This window comes from Erpetoichthys calabaricus, chromosome 18, assembly GCF_900747795.2.
Source record: "Erpetoichthys calabaricus chromosome 18, fErpCal1.3, whole genome shotgun sequence".
Lineage (NCBI taxonomy): Eukaryota > Metazoa > Chordata > Cladistia > Polypteriformes > Polypteridae > Erpetoichthys > Erpetoichthys calabaricus.
Genome location: NC_041411.2, coordinates 26,921,366 through 26,945,983, shown reverse-complemented (window position 1 = coordinate 26,945,983; position 24,618 = coordinate 26,921,366). Strand labels below are relative to the sequence as shown.

The 24,618-nt window shown below is 39.7% G+C and overlaps 1 protein-coding gene across 2 annotated transcripts in view; it reads left to right on the top strand.

Annotated features, from left to right (window-relative positions):
* Window positions 1-15,536, top strand: part of sema3h (sema domain, immunoglobulin domain (Ig), short basic domain, secreted, (semaphorin) 3H) — a 107,657-nt gene extending 92,121 nt beyond the window's left edge. The window contains exons 10-17 of one of the 2 annotated variants that reach the window (XM_051921397.1): window positions 2,642-2,786; window positions 3,643-3,862; window positions 5,012-5,100; window positions 5,212-5,253; window positions 6,968-7,122; window positions 7,230-7,291; window positions 10,151-10,293; window positions 13,652-15,536. In XM_051921397.1, coding sequence (XP_051777357.1) covers window positions 2,642-2,786; window positions 3,643-3,862; window positions 5,012-5,100; window positions 5,212-5,253; window positions 6,968-7,122; window positions 7,230-7,291; window positions 10,151-10,293; window positions 13,652-14,095 — 1,300 coding nt within the window. In that variant the 3' untranslated portion in view covers window positions 14,096-15,536. Of the gene's footprint in view, window positions 1-2,641; window positions 2,787-3,642; window positions 3,863-5,011; window positions 5,101-5,211; window positions 5,254-6,964; window positions 7,123-7,229; window positions 7,292-10,150; window positions 10,294-13,651 lie in introns of both variants that reach the window. The other variant, XM_028825013.2, reaches the window with a different exon arrangement.
* Window positions 15,537-24,618: the final 9,082 nt, after the last annotated feature.

Below are 24,618 nucleotides of genomic sequence, written 5' to 3'. Positions count from 1 at the left end.
TGACGACTTGCAATTGTTACACACGGATGGAAGTGTTTAAGTGTTTTCTTTTTTCTTTTAAAGCTTAAAGAAGTAGTGTGCATGTCCTCACATTACAGCATATTAATATGTGAGCTTCATTTCATTCATCCACTTATTCTTTGATCCAGTTTTCCATGTACAGGCATCCTCCTGGGTACAAGGAAAGGAATCAGTCCAAAGAGGAATGGCAGTTTGCTGCAGAGTGCACATTCACACACTGTGAGGGCCCAAGTTAGGCTCACGTAACATTCATGTCTTTGGAATGCTGCTGGAAATCCGAGTCCTGCCAAGGCAACAGCAGTTTGGATTAGACTATCAATGACTTCACATCCCAGGTGATGCAATTTTAAGTAATAGATAGATGAGTGACCAAATACATATTAAGATTTACACAAACTGTAGTTAAGAAACAACCTTTTCATTTTCATTCTTTGTTTTCATTTGATGCATTTATTTAATTTTTGCACATTTTTCTCAAACTGTTTTCAAGTTCTAGGACTCCTTTTGGGGATTTCTTGAGCTCTACGATTCAAATTTCACAATAGTTTTTTTGATTGTTAGCTTACTTTTATCATGTTAATTATTTTGTGGTATTTTCTCCACCATTTTGTTTATTTATTATAGCCTCCATTTTGTCTTCCTGTCATTAGAGTAGCCTCTCGTGTTTTTAACAGCGTGTCTTCAGAGGTCATGACCTTGGAATCTTCTGTCGAAAAGAGTATTTGACAGGTTCAGAAAGTGCATTTATGAATGCATATGCAGTGGTGCCTCATACTTTGAACTTAATTCGTTCCAGGAGGTTGTTTGAACTCTGAATCGTTCAAGATCTGAATCAATTTTCCCCATTAAAAATAATGGAAAGTGAATCAATCCGTACCCAGACCCTAAACAATACCCATTTTGATAAACTTAAACAGCAAATACACATAATTTAAGGTAAAAATAACACAATTAAATGCCATAAATAATACATTAAAACATGAAAACAATAAATAAAATGCTTGAATACTGTATAATTAAATGAAAATTGCATTCACTGTACCTTATTGAGGAGTGGTGATGTCCATTGTTGCAATAAGTCCCTTTTCACCTCAATCGTCGACACTACAACATTCCTCTTCGGTTTTGTTGCTTCCACACCCTTCTTGGATGCCACAGTTAATAGATAGGGGTTATAAACATACAACCGAATACACCAAAAATAAAGAAAAAAAGAACTGAAAGAACACAAGCGTAACACCAACACAGTGAAAGCAAGAGACGACTTGGGTGCACAACAGATGACGTTTACAAAAGAGAAAATCATAAAGATCATTACAATCACCAACATGAGTGACTCCTTTCGAAGACAGCATTTAAATTGCAATAACCTGAAATCGCAGCGGTAAGGAGTAATATGTTCTTTCCTCTTCTGAATGATGCGTAATTTACATTGTTTTCTTATTGCAGTTTTTAATTTTGTTAACTATTCTATTCAAATGATTATCAATGAGTCTTTGCTTTTATTTAACACCATTCACATTGCACCCCATTGCAAAGTGTTTTAACACAGACAATTACTCCCTCTCCTGAAAACAAGAAAAAATCCAAGATCAATCCATACATAATGAATTATAAAGAATAAACTTTTATGAGTATGCACATCAATGGTGTGATGTTTAGCAGTGGCTTCCTGGGATCAGGATTCAGATCTCAGCCTGGGCACTATCGACTGAGTTTACACATTCTGCTCATGTCTGTCCGTATCTTATCGGGGTACTCTGACATTCTTCCACATTTCAAAGATGGATATGTTAGGTCAACTAACGACTGGTTATTGTTGAATTTCAGCTGGGGTTCAAAATCTTGTTTTATGTCCCTTTTGTTCTTTGGTGTACCATTTATTTATGTTAATGTCACTTTAGTTAATGATCTGCAGTATTTGCTTTGCCAGGAACTGTCCTCCACTCTGTAAACTCAGAGGGTCTTCCATTGCTTCTGGTGGTTCATTGTGAATGTGCTAGGGAGTTGGTGAATTTACTTGTGCTTAGTGTTCTTCTGTGATTTGTCTGGATTTTCGACTTTCTGCTCTGTGTTTTGACCTTGCTATTGGAATCTGCACTGGGACTAGTTTGATTTGGATTGCCTTCTTGTTACAGGCAATTCCATTTTTCCTTTAGCTGCACAGAACTTCATTGGGCCCTTTTGTGTATATCCTATTTTAGAAAGGATTTTCCCCTCTGATCACATTTTTTGAAATTTCTTTGGGACTTACATACTTTGGGACACCTAGTTCACAACAGTTATATAAAATGTACAGGCCTAGAACTTCTACCAAACACAATAATGTCATTTTTTTTTAGCTTCCTGCTAAAGATTTCTATTAGGATGGTATTAGTGTGTGCACCCTCGGATGACCAAGCATGCAGCCTCTGTTTGGTTTTTGCCTAAAGTCCAGTTCAAAAATAATTAGGTCACATTTCTTTAAATGACTCAACAATTTCTTTTCATGATTATAATTCCTATTGATTGTTACATTTGACACTTTTGGAAATGACTGGTCTTTGATGAGGGACTGCACTTTGTACAATGAGATAATCTAACAATCATTCTTTGCTTGACTTTCTTTTTGTCTCTACAGTAATATTCTCAATGGCTCAGCAGTATGCTTGTACAAAATGGAAGACATTGTGACTGCCTTCAAGGGACACTTTTTGCATAAGGAAGGTCCGGAGTACAAGTGGACAGAGTACAGCGGCCGAGTCCCCTTTCCACGGCCTGGCACGGTGAGTGGGCTGCGATGATCTGCATGTGGTGGGCTGCTTAGTCAGAACTTTTCCTGTTCATTTACACATGATGGGTTACCCAGACAGGATTTGTTACATTTTTCTCTAGTTGGTGGCATTTCTAGTGAGGTCTTTGTGGGATCATCAAATGGGCACATCAAGTATAATCAGTACCTCTATGTTCATTTCCAGACGATGAGCTATCTGTGCTCAACAAGATAATGGTGGACTATGTAGTCAGGACTTTGTTTTTATCTCTACTTGCTGGGCTTTCTGTCAGGACACTTTATGGGCATTTCCACACGGTGGCTTATATGGTGAAACATCTGTGCACCTGTCAATGGAGTGAACTATTTAATAAACACCCTTTGTATTGTTTTCAATGTGATGGACTACTGAGACAGCTCACGTTACGGTCATCTCTAGCTGGAGGGATTTCCAGTCAGGTCTCTGTGTGGTCATCACCCAATGGGCCTTTAGTCAGAGCTTCCTTCTTCATTTCCACAAGGTGTCTCATTTAATTTAAAATCTAGGTTCGACTCAAATTACTGAGCTATTAAGTCAGGACAGTTCAAGTTCATTACAACTTGATTTCTATGTAAACAGGATGTTTTATGTTCATGTACATATTTTATCCCATCTAGTTGGAGCTTTTTCAATCTATTGACCCCTGAATCACCACGTAGCCATTGTTTGTTGCCCTTGTCACATAATGAGCTGTCCATTAAGACCATCAGTGTTTACATGGTGAGCCATCACCTCAGCTCTTTACATAGTGAGCTGATTAACTTGACTTTGCTTTCACCAGTTTTAATATGCCATAAAGACTTTTTCTGCTCTCTTTCTTGAACATTAGTGTCCCAGCAGAACTTATGGAAACTACCGGTCTACTCGGGAATACCCAGATGATGTCATCTTCTTCAGTCGCACACACCCACTTATGTTTGATGCCATCTACCCAGTAAATCATCACCCCCTGCTGGTGAGGGTGGGTGTGGACTACAAGTTCACCAGGCTGGCAGTGGACAGTGTTGAAGCAGTTGATGGGCAGTATCATGTGATGTTCATTGGAACAGGTAAAGAGCTACCATGAACAATATTACAATATGGAGTGCAGATATAGATTTTATGACACTTTACCAGGTTAAGTTCATATGCAGGTATCTCCTTAAGCTAAGTAGTCTACACTCTTCATATAATGTTCATCTCCTTCTTCACTCACTCTGGCTCTTTGAATGATGAATAAAGGAAACTCAAAGTCTATTAAATGGATGAAGCTTTTTAAAAAATAAGAGTGTGAATGATGGGCCTTCATAGACTAAAGAGAAGAGAGAGAGCTTGATCAATCACACAGAGGAAAAGTGCTGAAAGATTACAGGGAAATCGATAGAGAGCTTTCTTTAAAAGAGAGAGTAGGACTCATGTTGCTTCTCTGGGACAAATGAAAACAGCCACCTAGACATGTTCTCTATCAAGCAGGACTTTGCACGCTATTAAAACAGGAATGGTGTGTTTTGGAAGTCACATTGCATTGGTACATGTGTATTATAGATATATGAAAGAGTGTTTAAAATGAACTGATTAAAGGAGCCCACACTCCAGTCTCAGTGGAACCTCTGACCTTATGGTCCAATCAGATTCTTCAATTTATCAGAGTATGATGAATGAGTACTTATGTATAAGTGACAGGACCCAGTGTTATTCTAGCCAGGGCTGACCCCAGGGAACTGTTCTGAAATTCAAACAGCTAATTCCCTTTGATTATCCAGAAAAAAAACAAAGGCTGCCTTGTTAGATGGTGACTGTGGTTTCATTAGCAGGGGAGATATGGTTAGAACTGCATGGTGGCTGGAGCCCATCACACTTGGGCCATTCTCAGGGTGACAGTGGTTACACAAATATGGTGCTAGATGGCCATGTGGCTTGTGTGGACACAATCATAACAGTCAACCATAAGCGGTCAGACAGCACCCTTGCTTCTGGAATACAGTCGTGTCCTTGTATTCATTTGTGCTAACTAGCTAAGCAGTGATTTTGTGTGGTTTGTTTTAACACGCTGAAATTATTTGGAACTAACTAGTCAACGGAAATAACTTGCATGGTCAGAGAGTGAGAAAGAGAGACTGAAAGAGAGAAAGAGGCCCATGCTTTTCCTAAAGTTATAGTTACATGTGCCATATGTTGAGGAGCTTCCGATAAAATACATTTGCTTTCCTTTGGACCAGACACAGGGGTAGTTATGAAGTCAATCTACGTACCTGGAACCAACCAGGACACCCAGGAGATCACGCTGGAGGAGCTGGAGGCCTTCCCAGTGAGTATTTGATTTATGAGCAAAGATTCAGGCTTCCGTTTGGAAGTGAACATCAAAGTGCCGACGGCAATGCATGTTCTGAAGCCAAAATCTTTTTTGTCACTCCTCTAGAATAAGTCTGCAATCACAGCGATGGAGATTTCCAAAAAGAAGGTGAGCAATGCTGACTGGAATCAGTGTGACTTTTTGCTAGTTGAGCCAATTGTTGGCCAGGATGGAGGTGAGGGCGAGTCAGACACTATAGCACAGGGGAGAGCTTCTTGATGAAACAAACGTGGACAGGCTGCCACGTGTTGCTTTTCCTCTTCTGTGAGAATTAGAGTTGATGGGGGAATTTCGCATATCATGTGCCAGCTTTCATTTGAAAGGTTGCTAAGCAATTATTGTTGGAATTTATGATAATTACAAAGAGGGGCCTTTTGTGCCACTCGCGGGTCAGAAGTAGCCTGCAGGCTTTATGTTGTACACCATTGATCTGGCATGTAAGTGTAAGAAGGTCTCATGCATATGCACAAAAGAAGCTTTAATGTGAGCAGAGGAACTGAATACCATGGATGGAAGGCCATGAGGTGGCAGATGTCAGAAGGGTGCAGATGTGCCACGGCGCTAACAATTTGCCTAACTAGCATGACTTTGTGCACATGTACAATGCCTATCAAAAGTATTCACTCCCACGGAAATTTTTGCCTTCTATTATTATACAGCAGAGAATCCCGATTGATTTAATTTGCCAATGTTTTGACAATGATGAAAAGAAAAAGAATCTTTAATGTCAAAGAGTGTTCTGTAAAGTGATCCATATAAATAAAAATAAAAACACAACATAATTAACCTCATAAGCATTCTCCCCTTTCAGGTCAGTGTTTAGTACCCATGCCATTGGCAGCCACGACAGCCTTGAGTCTGTGTGCACAGGTGTCTATTAGCTTTGTTCATCTGGGCACTGCCATTCCCCCCCCCCCATTCTTCTTTGTAGAAGTTCTGTCAAGTTACAGGAGGCTCATTAGTGAATAACCTTTGTCAAGCCCAGCCACAAATTCACAACTGGACTGAAATCTACACTCTGATTTTGTCACTCCAAGACTTTCACATTGTTGTTTTGAAGCCATTCCTGTGGAGCCTTTGGCTTTATTCTTGAGTTCACTTACCTTCCCGGAAAACAAATCTTCTCCCAAAGTGCACTGCATCAAGTTTTCCTCCAAGATTTCCATTGTTTTGCTGCATTCAGTTTTCCCACACAAGTCTTCCAGGACCTGCTGCAGAAAAGTATCATACAGCCTGCTGCTGCAGTGAGAGAAGTCGCAAAATCAACTGGAATGTTCAGCAAATTATAGAAAAAAAACGCGATCTAAATCCGTTAAGTAGTTCTCTCATGAAAAGTGAACAGACATACATACAGAGAGACAGATGTTGGGTTTTATATATATTGTATATAGAGATGTTAGCCCACCATACTGACTCACCACACCTTGGACCTTCCAGATAAGGTTCATTTAGACTACAGACAGGTGATCTTCATTGAACTAATGATGTGACTTCTAAAACTGTTTGAACCAATGAGAACTTACATGTGTCACATTAAATGGGATGAATACTTATATCAATTTTGTGTTTTATATTTGTCATTAAATTTAGATCTCTTTTGTGAAGATCTGTTTTCACTTTGACATTTAAAAGTCTTTTTCTGTAAATGAGTGTCACAAAAGCCAAATGAAATCCACTGCGATTCAGTGTTGAATAACAGTAAAATGTGAAAGCGTCCAATGGGGTGAATTCTTTTTATAGTCACTGCATATGACACCAGAAGGTAGGGTAGTTATGGCTAGTTGTCTATTCTGATGGTTCTCCCTTCGCCCGTATCCAGCAGTGGCTGTATGTTGGTTCCAAAGATGGACTGGTCCAGCTGAGCCTCTACCAGTGTGAGCTGTATGGAAAAGCTTGTGCCGAATGCTGTCTAGCACGGGACCCCTACTGCACTTGGGATGGCCACTCCTGCAGCCCCTTTATTTCATTTCCCAGGCGGTATGTAACTCGATGCTAGTATATTAAAGTTGAAAATTCTGTTGCTTGAGAGATGCTTCTCCTTTGCCCCTTCATTTCCAACTTTCTATTTCTTTGTTTCATAACAGGCGGAATGCAAGGCAAGCTGGAGTGATCCGCAACCCTCTGACTCAGTGCTTTAGTCAAGGAGGTACAGTATGAGAAACAGAAGCTGTGTTCACATAAGTTCAAAGACAGAACCATCAGTAGTAGATGTAATAGTAGCAGTAGCAATAGTAGTAGTAGAAGTCTTGTAATATGTACAAAGTACAGTGAAATTCTTACTTGGATATTCAACCAACATGCAACACATTGCCATCTTCAAGAACCATAATGGTTGAATGCTCTGGAGCAGACCAATAAAATTTCTGTCCAGTGTTTCCCTACCTTTTTTTCTTTGGTGGCACACTTTTTGTAACCAAAAACATCCCAAGGCACACCACTCTCTTACTAACCACAGACACATCCTATCACATACACACACTCAACTGCTGGGATTTCCCAGCTGCTTTGTCCCTTTGCCCACCCCTCTCTGCCTCAACTCATATGCCCTCTATCCACTGGTCCTGAGAGACTCACTGGTGACCACATACCCCCAGGGCAGATGAACTTTAGCAGCCTTGGAGGTGCATCTTAAGTGCTCGAAGTTCTGTGTTTGCAACATAGCAATTACAAGCTGCTTTTATGCCAGCTTCTCCAGGTCATCCTGTCCTCCTCAACACAGGTCTCGACCACCTGAGGAGCTTGTCCCTCTCAGGATCAGACCCAGACATGACACACTATTATTTCCATGTCCCTCCTGAGTAGCTTTCACGGAGTACCACTGTGTTGAGAAAAACACTGTATCTATCCATTGTCTAATCCAGTTCAGGGACATGTAGGCCAGGGTCTATTCCAACAGCATTGGTCCCAAATCAGACATTAAGCATGGATAGGGCACAGGGACTTCACAAGGCTTAGTCACACACACATCCACCCACTCAGACGGGGTCAGCTTCGTATCACCAAATAAACCTAATATGTAGATATATGGGAAATAGGTGTACATCTGCATTGTCCAGTTAAAAACTTACAAGAATGCAGGGACAAAAGGCAAATTCCATACATGAAGTGAAGTCAGGGCTCTGGAGAAAAGAGAGCAGAAGTAACCATCAAGATATAAGAAAACGTCTTCAAGTAAAACAGGTGGGAGTGGATCAGTTTTAAGTGTGGCCAAAGATAATTGCATCAGCTGCACTCTCTACAATACATCTTCTCACTGTTAAGACAAAATAATGAGATAAGTTAATTATCGAGAAAGCAGATAGCTTCTTCCCTCTTACGGAGAAAGTGATGCATATGGCTATTTATTTAACTTGCTGCGATTCCAAAAGTTGCCCTTTTTAATGAGCCACTAAATCTTCATTACAATGGAGATGACTTTATCTTTTGAATTATATTCGGTTTTTTAGCTACTTTTTTTTTATTGTATTCAGACCTGCTGATATCTATGTTTTTAATTTTTAAATAAATGGTGTTCCACACCCAGCGAAATGGATGCCATTAGTACATATATCTTTATCTCATCTGCAAAAAGCAGAAGGGCATTTATTCTGGTGTAGAGAGTGGGCAGCACTTCCCTACGCATATTTCAAGTTGGCGCTTCATTTGGCTGGTTGTTGCTGTCAGCGTTCTTTGGCAAGAATCGTGACTTGGATCAGTTAACAGAGTCGGAGAATGTGAGCACAGATGGTGTTACCTCGGACCCTAAATGAACATAATGAGGTGAAACTGGTGTCATGAATAAGCAGACAGGCAGATAAGAGCGCGTGGGGCCGCATGTAAGGAGACATAGAGGATCTGGATGGTGGCAGCAACATTAGAGGGCAGACGAGGAAACAGACAGGGCAATAATTCTTAGGTAACAATATTCCTTCCTTTAATTCCTTAACAAGTTTAAGCAACCATGCGTTTTGTGTTTTGTAGATGCAAAATCAAATGCAGAACAAATTTTAGGGGTAAATGAAATTCCACGACTTTGCTCGTCACTACTCGTGACAGGCAAACTCACTGAAGCATTTAGTGCAATTGTTTGGTCTTAAATAAGATGGCATCTAACATGTAATCATGTATGCAATCATCAATGCCTACGTTGGCAAGCATTCCTGTATACCAAGTGTGACGTCAAAAAAGATATCATCAAGACATTGAATAAAAAGAATGAAAACAATCAAATCAATTTTCAAAGAAACAAAAGTGGAAAATTAACCAGGCGACAGTAAAATAAACTCAACACATAGAAGATCAGTCAACCTACTCCTTACAGAGGACTCGTGTTGCCTCCCTGTCTGCAACAAAGTCCTCCTGCCAGACTTCCACGGTCTCACACTGTTTCTGCCCAAGGAGATTCAGGCACCTCTGACCCCTGCTTTACTACCTCTTCTGTAGCATCTTGGGGGAAACATTGCAGGTTTACTTCCAGGGTGCAGTTCTACCTCTCCTCTGCTGCCCCTGCCATTCACCCATCTTGAGTCATCCAGCACATCCACAGGGTTAACTTCCCCTTGAGATGCCGTTCCTGCCATGTTGCCATGATATGTATGGCCATTACTGTACTGTTCCTTCTCTCTCTTATGGCCTAACCATGCACTACCATTGTTTTGCACCACCCTTTCTGGCATGGGCAACTGACCACAACGCTAAATAATCATTCACCAATCCATTTTCTTATGTTCCAACTGTGAAGTCTTGAGAAGTGGAAATCCACTCCAATAAGCAATGCAAATAATCTTAGATGTAAAGGCAGTCCTCATCTACACATACACATCCATTTTTTATCAAGTTACATTAATTTAGAAGTATTAACCTAACAGTAAGTCTCTGGAATGACATAAGAAATTGGAGTATAGAGAGAAAACCAATGAAGACATGGGGGAGAACATCTATTGTAGTGACCTTGGAGCTACTGTATGTGATATGAGCATAAACCACTAAGCTACTAACTTCTTCTTATTGTTTTGTTTCTCTTCAGCTGCCATGCAAACCAAAGCAGAGGAGAAAGTGATAGTTGTAGCACCGGGCAACAGCACCTACCTGGAGTGCCTACCAAAATCTCGTCATGCCACAGTCACCTGGATGAGAGAAGGGATTGAGTCTCCTCGGGAGTTGCAAATGGTAAGAGCTTTGTCGGGTACTCTAGAAAAAAATCAACCAGTCATAGCTCTTGGCTTGCTTTCAACCCAAGCTCCCTTGTTTGCTGACATCTGTAATAGAATACCACAGGATGTGAATTCTTTCTGTCATCACTCCTCACATTAAATGGGTAATATAAACATTTTCCTGGAACCCATTTATCAGTTAGGGTCTCCAACTTATTCTAAGTGGATACAGCCTTTAACACGCCATAGAATGAACTTGCAGAAGATAACCAAAAACAACAATGTGTGCTGGAAGGAGTGCTTTATTTCACTGTTGGCAGTCACATGAAGTCTCTTTGGTCATTCATGAAAATTCTCTCTTGATCTCTCTCTCTCTCTCTCTTTCATTCACTCTGTCTCTCTCTTTCTCTCTCTGACATCAAACTGCTGCTGTTTGTTCAGTGATGTCTTTTGTACTGTATGTGCACCAGTAGGGAGTTGGGCCTGGCTTTTGGTGTCAATCTTCTAGGGTTAGAACTTTATTCTCTCAGAGACAATAAACACCCTTAATGTTCGGCATGTCAATGCACCTTTTTCTGTGTCTCCTTAAAGTTAAAGCGAATAATGGAAATACTATCATCTCATTCTGGGCACTGGATATCCATTTGGTTAGAACCACCATCTATAAATCAGCACAGCCAATCATGCTTCTCCTTCTGCCCTCAGACCAGATAGTTACCCTAACAAAAATGAAAAACATGCATAATATATTTTTTTAAATATGTTACTACCTATATGAATATAATTTTAAAATATGTCATAAAATAAATTTTTAACAATATACATGTAGCTGAAAACTGTACCCTAAAGGTTCCATACTTGACAAGATACATTACTGGATTAGATATTGGCAACATGCTGAACCTTCAGCCTTCTGAGTAGCTTCTTAGCATCTGTAAATATGAGGGTAAATCATAAAGTGAAGGCAACTTGAAAATTTCATGGTAACTGCAATGGTTAGAAGATGATGCAATACAATACAATACAATATATTTGGTTTATGGCTATGTATGGCTTCATACATATACACAACAGCACAGCACTCAGCTGTCAGTCCAGTTCAAGCCAATGTCTAATGAACATGGATGCTCTCTTGCAGTATTGCACCATTGTTGACCAATGCACCATAGTGAGATTTCTTTGGGCAGAGGGAGTGAAACCTGTCGAAATTCACCAAAGAGTGTTGGCTTGTGCAGATCAGTAAATTGTATGGGTACCTATTTTGCATAAACTTTTAAGGTACCCCAAGTCATCATGCATGATACCATGTGCAGATCTATAGCTGATCTCCAAATGCACAGCAACAGCACACGATATAATCAGTTTGCCTTCTCCAATGAAGGCTTTCGTCATGTTGATGTGGGCTTGTGTAAGTGATGTTGATGGTCAACCAGATTGAGCTTCATCAGTTACCCTTCGCCTTCCCACTTTAAATCTTTCTACCTATTCATAAATGTTTCATTGAGTCATATTGTTTCACTTCCATCCTGAGCATCCTCCGGTGAATTTCAACACGTTTCATTCCTTCTGTTTAAAAAATCCTCACTACAGTAGATTTCCCAACAATGGTTCAATCCCGCAAAGGAGTATTCATGTACATTTGATCTTTGTTTCAATTAAACTAATGGCAGAGTGTTGTGCTGGCCAAGTTCAAACTAACCATAAGTCATTGCAAATGTGTTGTATTGCGTCAGCTTCTATCCATTGCAGTTACTGTGTAATTTTCAAATTGCCTTTACTTTTTGATTTATCGTCATACAACTTAAAACATGTGAAAAGAGCAGTTCTCTCTCTCCATAAGTAGGAAGAAAAGTAAGTTGCATGCTCAGCCTAACTCATGATTGATCTATGGGCCGGTTTATACTTCATGCTGAGAACGTTTATCTGCAAGCATTATGGCTGCCACGTGTTCCCAGCGTTGTTTTGATGTGTCCTCAGAGCATGTCGACAGAAATTAATGTAACATGTGCGTAAGTACCAGCAAAAATATGAGTGGCTTGTGTGTGCAAGTTTTAATAAGTGACGTCAACATCGTTGTTTACTATAAACATGTGACAACAAGCCGCAATGCAGCTCCAATTGGATCAATCTGCGTGTTTGATGAATGGTTCGATGCAGTGAAGCAAATCAGCAAACTTTAATGCTGACACGCGAATGTGCTTTTCTTCATCCATTTCTCGCATAGGCAATACAAACATTGCAGATTCCTCCTCATAATGACAAGATAGATTTAAAGGTCTCACATACTATCTGTATCGCCATTGCTGTCTTTTTTTTTTTTTGCACCTTCGCAACAGCATAAGATTTTATTTTTAATATCTTTGTCTCTCAACTCACAACACAGAGAAACCGGACATTGTTTTCTAACCATGATGATGTCTCGCAATGCCACCTGGTAGAATCCTCCAGATTTACTTAAAGCACACGTGCAAGTATAGACAGCACACTGCTTGCACAGGAGCAGCATTCTCAAGCGCACATGTTGTGTAGCGTTAAGTTTACCCCTGTCCTAATCCTCCCTGTGTGATCTCATGGTCCATTCACTGTCTGGATGGGGCCCAGAGTTTATTAAGAGCTCAATTATTAGTTACAAGTGTGGTAGTTAGAAGATAGGAGACATGGTCAAATAGTAAAGTGACACCAGATAATTGATCAAAAACATAGGTGAACATGAGATACAAGAAGCCAATTTATTCAGGTGAGGCTCATGGAGGGCTAGTGCCTAACCCTGGATCATTGGGCCAAGCCAGGGACAAACCCTAAATGGAGTGTCAGTTGAACTCAGGGCTCACTCATGCAAACACCCAAACTCACTCATGATAACCCAATTCAGAGGTAGCCTAACCTCATTGTCTAATGGGCACAAATCTTTAAACAAAAATGAACAGAACATTAATGTTAATTAATGCAACATTTTACACATTTCTAGAAAGAAGATATAGAGAACGTACAAACTCCAGACAGACAGCAAACAGGCTAACACCTGTTCAGTCATCTGAAGCAATGAGGACTGTGTGACTAGAACCAAATCCACAGAAATGAAGCGGCATCCTGCTTATTCTTCTTCTTCTTTCGGCTGCTCCCGTTAGGGGTCGCCACAGTGGATCATCTTTTTCCATATCTTTCTGTCCTCTGCATCTTGTTCTGTTATACTCATCACCTGCATGTCCTCTCTTACCACATCCGTAAACCTCCTCTTAGGCCTTCCTCTTTTCTTCTTACCTGGCAGCTCAATCCTTAACATCCTTCTCCTAACCAAATGCACCCTATTCAAGTTTTAGAGGGGGTCCACTTCACAAACCCTTCAATGAATGCATGTGTTCTTCTTCAACTAGGTGATTGCTACAGAAGAGCTGCTACTGATTGAACAGGGCATTCTGATTCGGAATGCCAAGATGACACATGCAGGCACCTACTACTGCCAGCTAGAGGAACACAGCTTCCGTTGGACTGTGCTGAAAGTTAAACTCATAGTACAGCTTCCAGAAGAAGTGGACAATTGGACTGTCCAGGAACAGGTCCCAGCGGCCTTCAGCCACAACCATCAACCTTGGTACCGGGACTTCATGGCACTCGTCAACTACCCTTCTAAGATGGACTATTACTGTGAAAATGTGTGGCACAGAGAGGCCAAGAAGAAAAAGAATAAGTTGAGGTCAGCTGGAGGTGGCAGCAATGAGTGGCACAAGCCAGGGGGTATGCCTGGAAAGAAAGGCCGAAACAAGCAGCAACCCAGGGCATTGAGATCACCTCGCAGTTCACTGCTCACCAGATGGTGACTTTCTTGAAGCTTGGCTCATAGCACATTTATTTATTGTATTTTATTGTTCTTATACATTCACATGTTTGTTTTTCTAATTTAAAGTAAATGTTTCTGTCATTATTTATGGACAGCATGGACTAGTACGCTAGATTCTTCACATAAATATGGAGACCCAAGTAGGTGAGAAGACAACCTGCTCAAAGACATTTGTGTTCTACCTTGCTAGGGGAAAAGGAGTCCTGTTTTCCAACTTTCATATGACATCTGGTTAAAGTGGTAGCCCTAGCCATGTCAGTAAACATGCTGGAGTTAGACTGACGTCCTTGTCATGATAGACAGCACTGATTTGCTGTAAAGTCTCTCATTTTTGCCTTAATAATTCAGTCCCATCTGGCACACCATCTTTATTTCACTGTAGCACCCACAAATTTGTCTCTAGCTTATCCCTACATTAATTTGTTGCTTTGGATGTGTCTGTCATATGAAGGCTTTAGCCACAAAATGATCATCATCATGTCATGACAAGTAGGAGGAGGAGTTTACAAGCCAACTGTAAAGGGTAAAGATGAGACTGGACTTTGACTGACCTTCTGAAAAAGAACCAGGATTCAGCTCTGCCCAGAAGGAAACAGGACTGCATTCAAATGTTTGTTCACAGGACTTTTTTATTCCAAAGGAGCAGAAGGGCTGAATCTTTCCATACATAATTTGGATGAAGAGACTGGCTGTTGAGGAGCAAAACAAAAAAAGTTAATCTGCTAAGAAACAGTTTGCTCTGTTCCAGGAATGACATTTCACAATGACCCAAAGCATCTCAGAGGAAAAGCCCAGGTGCTTCAGTCTCATGGATAAACCTGACAATCATTTTCTGAAATACAAGCTCCATTTCGACAATTTTAAGCAATATGAAAGTCATAGGCTGCTGCTAGGCCAGGTTGCTTCAGGATACCCACTAAACCTCTTTATTGTGACTCCTCAAATCCTGAGGCTCTCTTATTATGAGACATCATCTCCAAAGAGACAATAAAACAGTCAAGAGTATTGGACCAGTGACAGATCAGTGACATACAAAGCCAGTGACACACACAAAAGCTTCTTAAAGGTTATTCACGCCACTCACATATTCCTGACACCCACCTTTTCTTTCTACTTTGTCTTCAGTAGACCAGGAACCAGCACGAATGATTTTTGCTGGTGTTGGTCTGGACTGTTTGTGTGCATTGGCTTTAAATGAAAGACAGCAGAAATAAATCATAAGTGCCTGGAGAGACCCCCTGCGAACCCCAAATGCCATAGTGAATGAAGACTCTGTTAGAGACAGCTGCCCAAGTCATGCTCTGTCCCAGTGAGGGGCTGACTCATAGACCTCTGCTGAACACAGCAGCAAACTTTATGCAAACTGATTTTTTGTATGTTTTTTTTTTTGTGTAATAATGTAAAAAAAGAAGTTTTTTTAAGTGTTCTTATTAAATTTCATATATTAGGCTGTGGTTTTCAGTTTTAACTCTTAAGGGCCCATTGTACTTCATCTGATGCTCCTTTTTATCAAGAGAAGGAGCAATGTCCCTTAAAGTAGTGGCATGTGTGCTGCTGCCACCAGTCTGGGGTCTCATGTTAACCTCGAGCAGCTCATGTCATGGGTGGAAAGTCATAGTGTGCAATGGGAGAATAAGCACAATTGGGCATTATTACAAAATGAGTGAATTCAAGATTCAAGAGTTTATTCATCACACACACAGTTGTACAGGTACAACATGTAGTAAAACAAAAAGCTGGTCTACTCCAAGATTGTGCAAAACAAAAGCAAACACACAACAGAATAAATAATAAGATAAAGAAAACAACAATTAAAATATCTAAATTATACTAAATTAATTAAATTAAGTTATACTAGATCAACATTAAGTTAAAGTCTGAAATCTGAAACAGTAAAAAGTCTAAAGTGACTGTACACTAAGTTACAGTGAGTGTGCCATGAGTTTTAGGTTAATGGGGCAAAAAAACAATACAAATGAAACTACTGGGCTAGTCATACATTCATATACTATGGTATAAGAAAAGCATCAAACAAATCAACAATTCATTTCCATTGATCACATCTCTTAAACAAACTTCAGGTTCAAATACATCCCCAACCCCAGTAAGACCTCTCACTACATGACAGACCACATGGAGAGCACAATCTCCTTTTTAATAACAAAAGGTGGGCAGATTTATCAGGAATGGGGTTATGTATCAAATGAATATTCACTAAAATGATTAGCTACAAGTGTAAACAGGTGGGATATGTGACAATCATAGATAAACTATCATTTGAAAAACGATATACATTTTATAACATCCAATTTTTAATATTTTTAAAATACTAGGGGGATTTTTCCCCTGCTCGTAGCACTAGCCACTTTGCGTTTCTGCCGCTCGCGTATGGGGATGCGGATGCGGATGTACAATTTAAACAGATTGTTATTTTCATGGGAATTGTTACATATACATAATTGACCTAACTATTTTACATTACAGCGAGTAATTAACCATATTAAAAAATAGTAAAATGTAATAATTTCAAAGCAAATTATGTTTCATGTTGCGTTAGAGTTATTCTTTGCATTATACGATTTCGTTCTGTTTGGATTTGAAATTAATATGCAAACACTTTTTAAACTTACACTTTTACTGTAAAACTTCAGTAAAATCAATTTTTTCTAATTAAATTTTCATCAATATCGTATTGAATTTTGATTCTGTGTTTGGACTTGCATCGTGACAACGCAACGTATAACTGCCCGTGAGTGAATTCCGTTTCTTTCTCTCTAATAAATAAACCGACTTTTTCGAATGTTTGTCTCTGTGATTTGTTAATTGTCTTTGTAAAAGCTATTCTAATGGGAAACTGTAAATGTTTTAATATGAATGGTATATCAAGATCTCCTTTGGTGTCTAATGTTATCCGTGGGAGATGTACTACATTACCTTTCTTGGATACATCCTTCTTTCAGCAGTAATTCGGGCGGTGGAAGACCGTACAATGTTAATGGTTGTAAATAATCTTTGGGATTTTGTAAGTTGAGGTTTTCATCTCCACACGATCACCACTAACTGTTTCAGCATAGTCAATTGATATGCATTTAACCAATCTGCCGTGTATGTTTTGACTTCATCGTTTCTTGGTGCTAGGATTGCCCATGTACTCATTTCTTCTGTTGATAAACCTTCAGGATGAAATTCTTCAATTAGATTTGGATATAATAAGTCTTCTTTTATTGGGAAATTAAAGTGAGGAAACATTTATATGAGCTAAGAGAGCAGGAACTGTGTCTGTCAAAAGCATTCACACGAATGAGAGGTGAGAGGGCTCTGTGTGTGGTCGAATATGGTTGAGAGGAGGGCGAGACTTGAAATTATCTCTTTGAAAAAGTCTCGTCTCAGGATTTCCTTTTATAATAGAGGGACAGGATTTTTAATAATTGTTTTAGGCAGAGGGTGAATGAACAATTGCCAGCAAGTAGCATTAATTTCTTCCTAAAAACACACTCATTTCTGGAGCCACTAAAATTGTTTCATTTGAACTATGGAAATGAAGGTAGAATAAAATTGGTACTGGTTAGGGTTAGGGTTTTGTTTTAACCTTAAACAGGTCAGTTCCTGGAATCTGGAAGGCATCTTTATACACATCCATCCAATCATCACTCCCATTTTCAACATACCAAACAGAGTTCAAAATAGGGTGTTAAACCTAACCCGGTAGCACTGTTGGCAAGGTATACCCCAGCTTGGTCCATCACAGTATTTATACATGAACTGTATATATTGTAAAATTAATGAAACAAAAACAGAACGAACAGTTGGAGTGCCAAGGTTGATCTTGTCTAATGTCCAGGATGAAAATATGAAAAACAGATATATTGAGAGAAGGATATACATCAGTAATTATGTTGTACTGGTTCTTCCAATATCCCAAGTATAGCCTTTTGGTGACTGTCCATCCCATTTGGAAACTAGGTCATGAAAGACGAGGTCTTTATGGATTATGTGGCTTAGTGGAAAGGGCAGAGCGTTTGCTCTTGATGGAGGAAGTGACGTAAATGGTTAGACATGGAAACTGAGTACAGCAAGCAATAAAGTCATCAAGCTTACTTCCCTTCAAAATCAGACCTGCTATCAACTCAGACCTGCTAAGAATCCATGGGGCCCTGCTACACCCATCTATAGTCAAGAGAAGTCTTATCAGAAAAATAGGCATACATCCGAGGTGGAAATACAGTAAAGCCAAACCTACATATAAAAACACAAATACTGAGGTGTAGACAAATGGCAAGAGGTGCTTTGGATTGATGAGTCAAAATTTGAAAGAAGGCTGGATTGTCCACCGAAGGGCTGGAGAACAGTACACAAATGAATGTCTGCAGGTAACAGTGAAGCATGGCGGAGGTTCACTGAAGGTCTGGGGCTGCACTTCCACAAGCACAGATAGTGATTGTCTTCTAACTGCTGAGAGGTACAAGCAGATTCCTTTCTATCATGCAATACCATCAGGGAGGCGTCTCATTAGTCCCAACTTCACTCTGCAGCATGACAATGACCCCAATAACAATAATAAAAACTATCTTCATTGAAAAGAGGAGCAGGAAATCCTCTAACAGAGAGTATGGCGCCCACAGAGTCCTGATCTCAACATCATTGAGCTCCATCTGCAAAATGGTGGCAGTCTATCCCAAGATGGGTACACCCTGGCATGTACCTAGTCTTACAGTCATAAAGAATTATTTTTGAATACTAATAAATCCTGGGGATGTAAAAGAAACCCCAGGAAGAAAACATATGAGTAAGAAAACTCTTTTGACCATGGGGGAAATGTATCAAACCCACATCATCTGAGCTGTGATTCAGAGTTGAAAAGGAAATTAAAGGACTTGGAAGGTGATTCCTATAATAATTTATAACATAACATCTAATACAGTTCAGAAGGAGCTTATTATCTATGTGCAAGGCAGGTACCTGTCCTGGCCTGGATGGAAATTCACTACAGGGCCTACTCACGTACAAAGCCACATTCAGCCTCATGCAGGGCCTGTTTAGAGGAGCCTTGTCTATGGGTCACCTAGAAGAAAGACTTGTGAAAAATGTGCAAATTCCACATAGAAAATGTCCAGGCGAGGGATTAGGACACTGGACCTATGTGGCAGCTCTGTTAAACACTGTGCCATTATAATGAACTGTGCACATTCAAAGAATGAGAGCTCCCCCAGATGGACAGAAGATCTCTTTTCTAGTTGGTTCCATAACATTGTTTTTTAGCGTGTTGACGTCTGTGTTGTCCATCCTGGATGGTTCTGTGTCGAATAAACACACATGTTTGATTTCACTTATAATTTCTTAACATTTTCCACCACAGTCTACATGCTCAATGATCGCACGCTCCCCACATGAACAATCAGGGGACATGTATTTATGGCTTGGCTTGATCCCATGCATTAAAAATGCTCCAACCTTTACTGCCATCTCCTATGTAATCCTTATAAAGTACATTTAAAGAATAAAAAGCGCAAGTTTAAAACAAACTGGCAGAGTAAACACTTCTTTACAGACATGAGTGAAAAACGCAATATGCCTAATTTGAAAAGAAGGTCTGGTTGTCTACTAGGATTAGATGAATATCCATTGGCTGTGTGTATTATCTGAGTGAGACTGTGAATCTGCACGATAATTTAGGCGGATGTCCTACTGTATGTGTATGTGGTGTGTTTGATTGGAACAAGTGAACAATAACAGAAAAGCGAGAGAAAACCTAATGAGGTCAATGTTACATGCATGAATGGCCACAGTCAGCACCTGAAAATTAGGTGAGTCAACTAGAAGCCTCAAGATGGTGAAGTGTAAGTAAAAAATAAGGTGGAGACTCTGCCAGTCTGTGCCAATGTTCCCCTTTAGATTTCCAAGTCAGACGCCAGACCCCTTTTGATGTGGTTCCACAGAGTAATTAAATGGAAAGCCTAGCTGGTGTTTCTAATCAAGATGTGCAGATGGTTTGGGGGGTAATATGTAATTAATCATCCGTTTTATGAAGGATGGAGTCACACTGGAGTGCAAGGATTAACCACAGTAGCCACACGGTTGATACTCTGAGTCATGAATTTAAGCAGCCTCTTTAAGAGCCAGCAGCCCCAAGATCTGGACCCAGCGCCAAACAGGGAGTTCAGTTATTGATGTTGGTTACTTCAATTATGTTTTCCAGCAGCCTCTGTCAGTGTTATTAAATGACCACTCTTGAGGAGGCCCTCTGTTTCATGTGTAATGGGACAGAGACCAAGAAGGTGCCAGTTCATATCCCAACTCATGGACATGATGCTCCAAAGCTTATAGATGAAATAAAGGATGACCCCAGAAGAGGCACTGACAAGAGGCCATAGTAAGACATTTACAATCTCATTAAAAAGTGTGTACGTGTGTCACGCACATATGCATGGGGCAAAACTTAAGGGCTTTGGTGATGGTGATAATATTATCGCCAGACCAGTGGCTGGCACTGTATACTAATGTCTTCTCTTCTACTTCCCCTGCAGACTGGGAGATTGACAACCACTCCATCGCTGTTGTCACTTTCATGTCTGTTCTACTAGATCCTCCCTTTCCTGCCACATATAACCTGGAAATTGGCCATCTTGTTCCAGTTCCTATCCAGAACTCCTGTCTGAAAAGACTGCTCCACTTTTAATGTGTGTTTTACTTGCTTCTGCATATTCAATAGGCAATATGCACACTCTCTTCCAGATTCTGTGTCAGCCAGCTGCTGCACTCTAATGGACTAGCTAAGGCGTTTTTTTACCCAATCACTTCAAGACATACCCAGATTTACAGTAAACAACATAAGTCGCCTTATTCAAATGTTGTGACAAACATCAGGGGCTAAAAAGGAGAAGAGCTTCAAACGATAGGTTTCATGTGACATCCACAATTCTAAAGGTAGGATCCGGATGTATTACAAACTTGTGTCAACTATGAATTTTTGTGGGACAAAGATGTGATTGCCTTATGCTTCTTTAAAAACAGAATTTCAATTGTTATTAAACTTCACTCAGGGACAGATGAATATGTATGTAAGGTTAATACTGCAATGGCGCTGGACAAGTTACATCAGCTAGGAATGAGTCACCAAAAGTAGTTGGCATTACATCATCAATAGCAGAAGTGCCTATAAAAATAGCAACTCCACACAGTCGCACATGCTTTTTTAAAGTAATGTGGCAAAAGGCAAGCAGTCCTTTTAAGGATCGTGAGCCACCTCAAAGAGCCATGTAAAGAGCAAAGAATCCATCTATTGTGGCGCTCAGCACCAATGCTATAATACATAACAACATGAATCTGCTGGACATCTTACCCTGTAAAAAAGTGAATGTCTCTGTCTGAGCCAGAAAAACGGTAAATACCAAACCACTGCTTCATTGTAACGGTCTCAGTTTGTTTCCTCAGCTGGAAGATCTCCTCTCTGGGAGACATGCTTTCATCAAGCGCTAGGTCAACAACTGCTGGATCAGGAGATGAAGTGCAGTTATGGTCCTCAAGGATTTTGTCATCCTTTTATCTCACCTGGTGTGTCATCCTCCATTGGTCGCTTTCTCCTCTCCCAAACCCCCGGTCTTGAAAGTGGAGCGGAGAAATTGATCCACTCAAACAACGGAGCAGCTGCTCCCTTCTTCACCAGTCACCACCCTGTCCCAGACCCTGGGCTCATGAAAATCCTCTTTTTTAAAATGCTGGCTACAAACTCAGGTATGGGGACTAACCATAAAGCACTCTCTCCAGATAGCAACAATCCATTCAGATCAAGTTTCCGCATTTGAAAGCCAAGAATACAGTGTGAATAAGTAATTGACCCCTTAGAGTTTGCAACCAGTCTCATAATTGCTGATTAGTCTGTCACAGAGTGTTATGAACTTGAGAGTATCTTAGCATAAAGTCAAGTGAAGTCAAGCCTTCAGCTTGAGAAAAAAAAGGAGCAAAGAATCATTATAAATAAAAATATTTATTTCACAAAAATGCCTTGTAGCACAAATAAGCTCCAAAGAGCATAAAAAGCCCAGAAAGTTTTCTTAAACAAGTGTGCTTATGAAATTTTAAGTGAAAAAATTGCACTAAACAAAGTATGTGCTTATTTTCTTTTTAATGTACCCTGGACTCTTATATTCATAAAAACTGATGGAACTCCATAGAACAGCTCAACGTCTTCCAGTGTCTCAGTAAGGTCTTCAATGGTGGCAGAGCAGGGAGCACCATTCTAAGTAGCAGGACGAATTTGATTGGCCATAGATGAGCTTGAAATTTCACATGGTAATGGCATTTATTCCATAATATTTTGAAAACCCCTTAGCATCAGTGACATAAACACTTTCTCCTGACACCACACAGGTGTGCAGGAAGAAAAAGGAAGAACTAGGAGATGAAAAGTAGCCAAAAACAAAGCATGGGTCAAAAACAAATAAATCAAGACTATCTTTTGTCTTGCCAAAGAGGGAAATAAAAATAAATAAATAAATCAATGTCAAGAAGCAGAATGTCACTGTTATTATTTGGAGTCCTAGACATGGTGAAAAGGGTGTGAGGTCACAAAAAGAGCAAAATCCCAGGCTGGGCTTTCTCGAGCCTACTCAGAAGAGACCTCTGTCCAATCAGCTTGACCCCAAACTCTACTGGCCTTCAAGGGGCTAAATAGAGGTTCAGAAACGCTTTATAGTCCCCAAATATCTTAACATATGGACAATTTACTACCAGGACACTGTAGTATGTGTCTATGCAAATTTGATAAATAATGAACTTGATCAGAACTAGTAAAAAATGTGAAGAAATACATTAGAAAGCATGGTTTTATTATCAACAGTAGCTTTGTCAAAAATGTAAAGATTCTGTTAATACTTTGTTTTCACCAGCAACATGACTAAAAGTCTGCAATGAACTTGATCAGAACTAGTAAAAAATGTGAAGAAATACATTAGAAAGCATGGTTTTATTATCAACAGTAGCTTTGTCAAAAATGTAAAGATTCTGTTAATACTTTGTTTTCACCAGCAACATGACTAAAAGTCTGCTTTTGAATGAGAGTTCTAGAAGCAGAGCACAGACTCCAGAAGCACATGTGTTGTAAATAAAACGCCTTTCTTTGTGCTGTGCACACTTGTTGCACATAACACATTTGGTAATTGGTGACTGTTTGCAATCAGTGGGCAGCAGAAAGTTCATGCACTGCTGCTTTGTACTCCTTTCATTTCTCTTTCTTTTTCTACTGTGTCTTCTGCACTGTAACGTTAATCAGTCATATGATGGGACAGGCAAGGAAAAGAAAAATGGAAGCTAAGCAGAAGACACAGGCTCTAGCTTTATACAATCTGCCTTTGTGAAAGCCACTAGTCTAGCAATGCAGTTCTGAGCTCAAGATGAACTACGGCCAGAAAATGCACAAGCATGCGTGCAGATGACAATGGTTGTAGATAAAGAGTCCAAACCGTTATGATTCTGTTCTTCTTTCATTTTTTTCATTTAGCATGTATTTCATGTTCTTTGTGTTTCATTGGGGATTTTGTTATATGGAAAATCCATATTTAGGGTTTATTCTGTGCTAAAGACAGTTATTAATAAGTTAATATATTTTAACATGTTTTCGGACACCCTTTTTTATGTTATGAACCCCACCATTTCTTTGCCACTGTCACAGTGTTGTTGAGACTGGATTACTAGGAGTCAGTGTTGCATGACATCAGTACAGCAACAGTAAAAAGGACAGGGCTATTCAAGTGCTGGTTGTCCGAGATTGTGGATATAAACTGAAAACTTTGCACATGCTTGGATTCGTTTTTCAGTCTTGCTGGTATCAGAATTTTATGTAATGATATTTTGACTAGGTCTTTGTTTAGTTATTTGGGTGTGACATATTACCAGTTTTTCCCTCATCTCATTTAGTACTTACATTTTATCTCCTGGTCTATTTTTAATATTTAAAACATCTGCATTTTCCCTTTGTAGGCATTACAACCTAACCTCCACTTAGGCTTTGTGGCAGGACTCATAAAAAAACGCATCCATCACTGAAGAGTGTCTGCACACTAGAGTTGTACAGTATACTGGTAAAATCCCATTTTTAAAACATTATGGTACCAGCATTTCATTAATTTTAGTACCGAAATTTCAAGAACCTTGTGCTGAGATTTTAGCAATCTATTCTCACTCAACCCTATTTTTTGATGTAATTAATTCATCTTGCTTGATGATCAAACCCCAAACCTCTTCAAATGTATCTACAGTATGTATACATATATACAGTACATATCTATATGTATCTGTATATACATATATCTATTTATTTATGTAATATGCTAACGACTTCAAGATCAATCTCACTACAACCTCCTCCCCGTAATGATTTCTGGAATGCAACGTAGTACAAAGTCATGTTGTTGTACTGCTGATCAGGGAGTTGTGCAATTGTGCGGCAGAGCATGGAAGTAAGTATGACATGGAGGGATTATCCAATTTTTGCTTCAGAATCTTTTA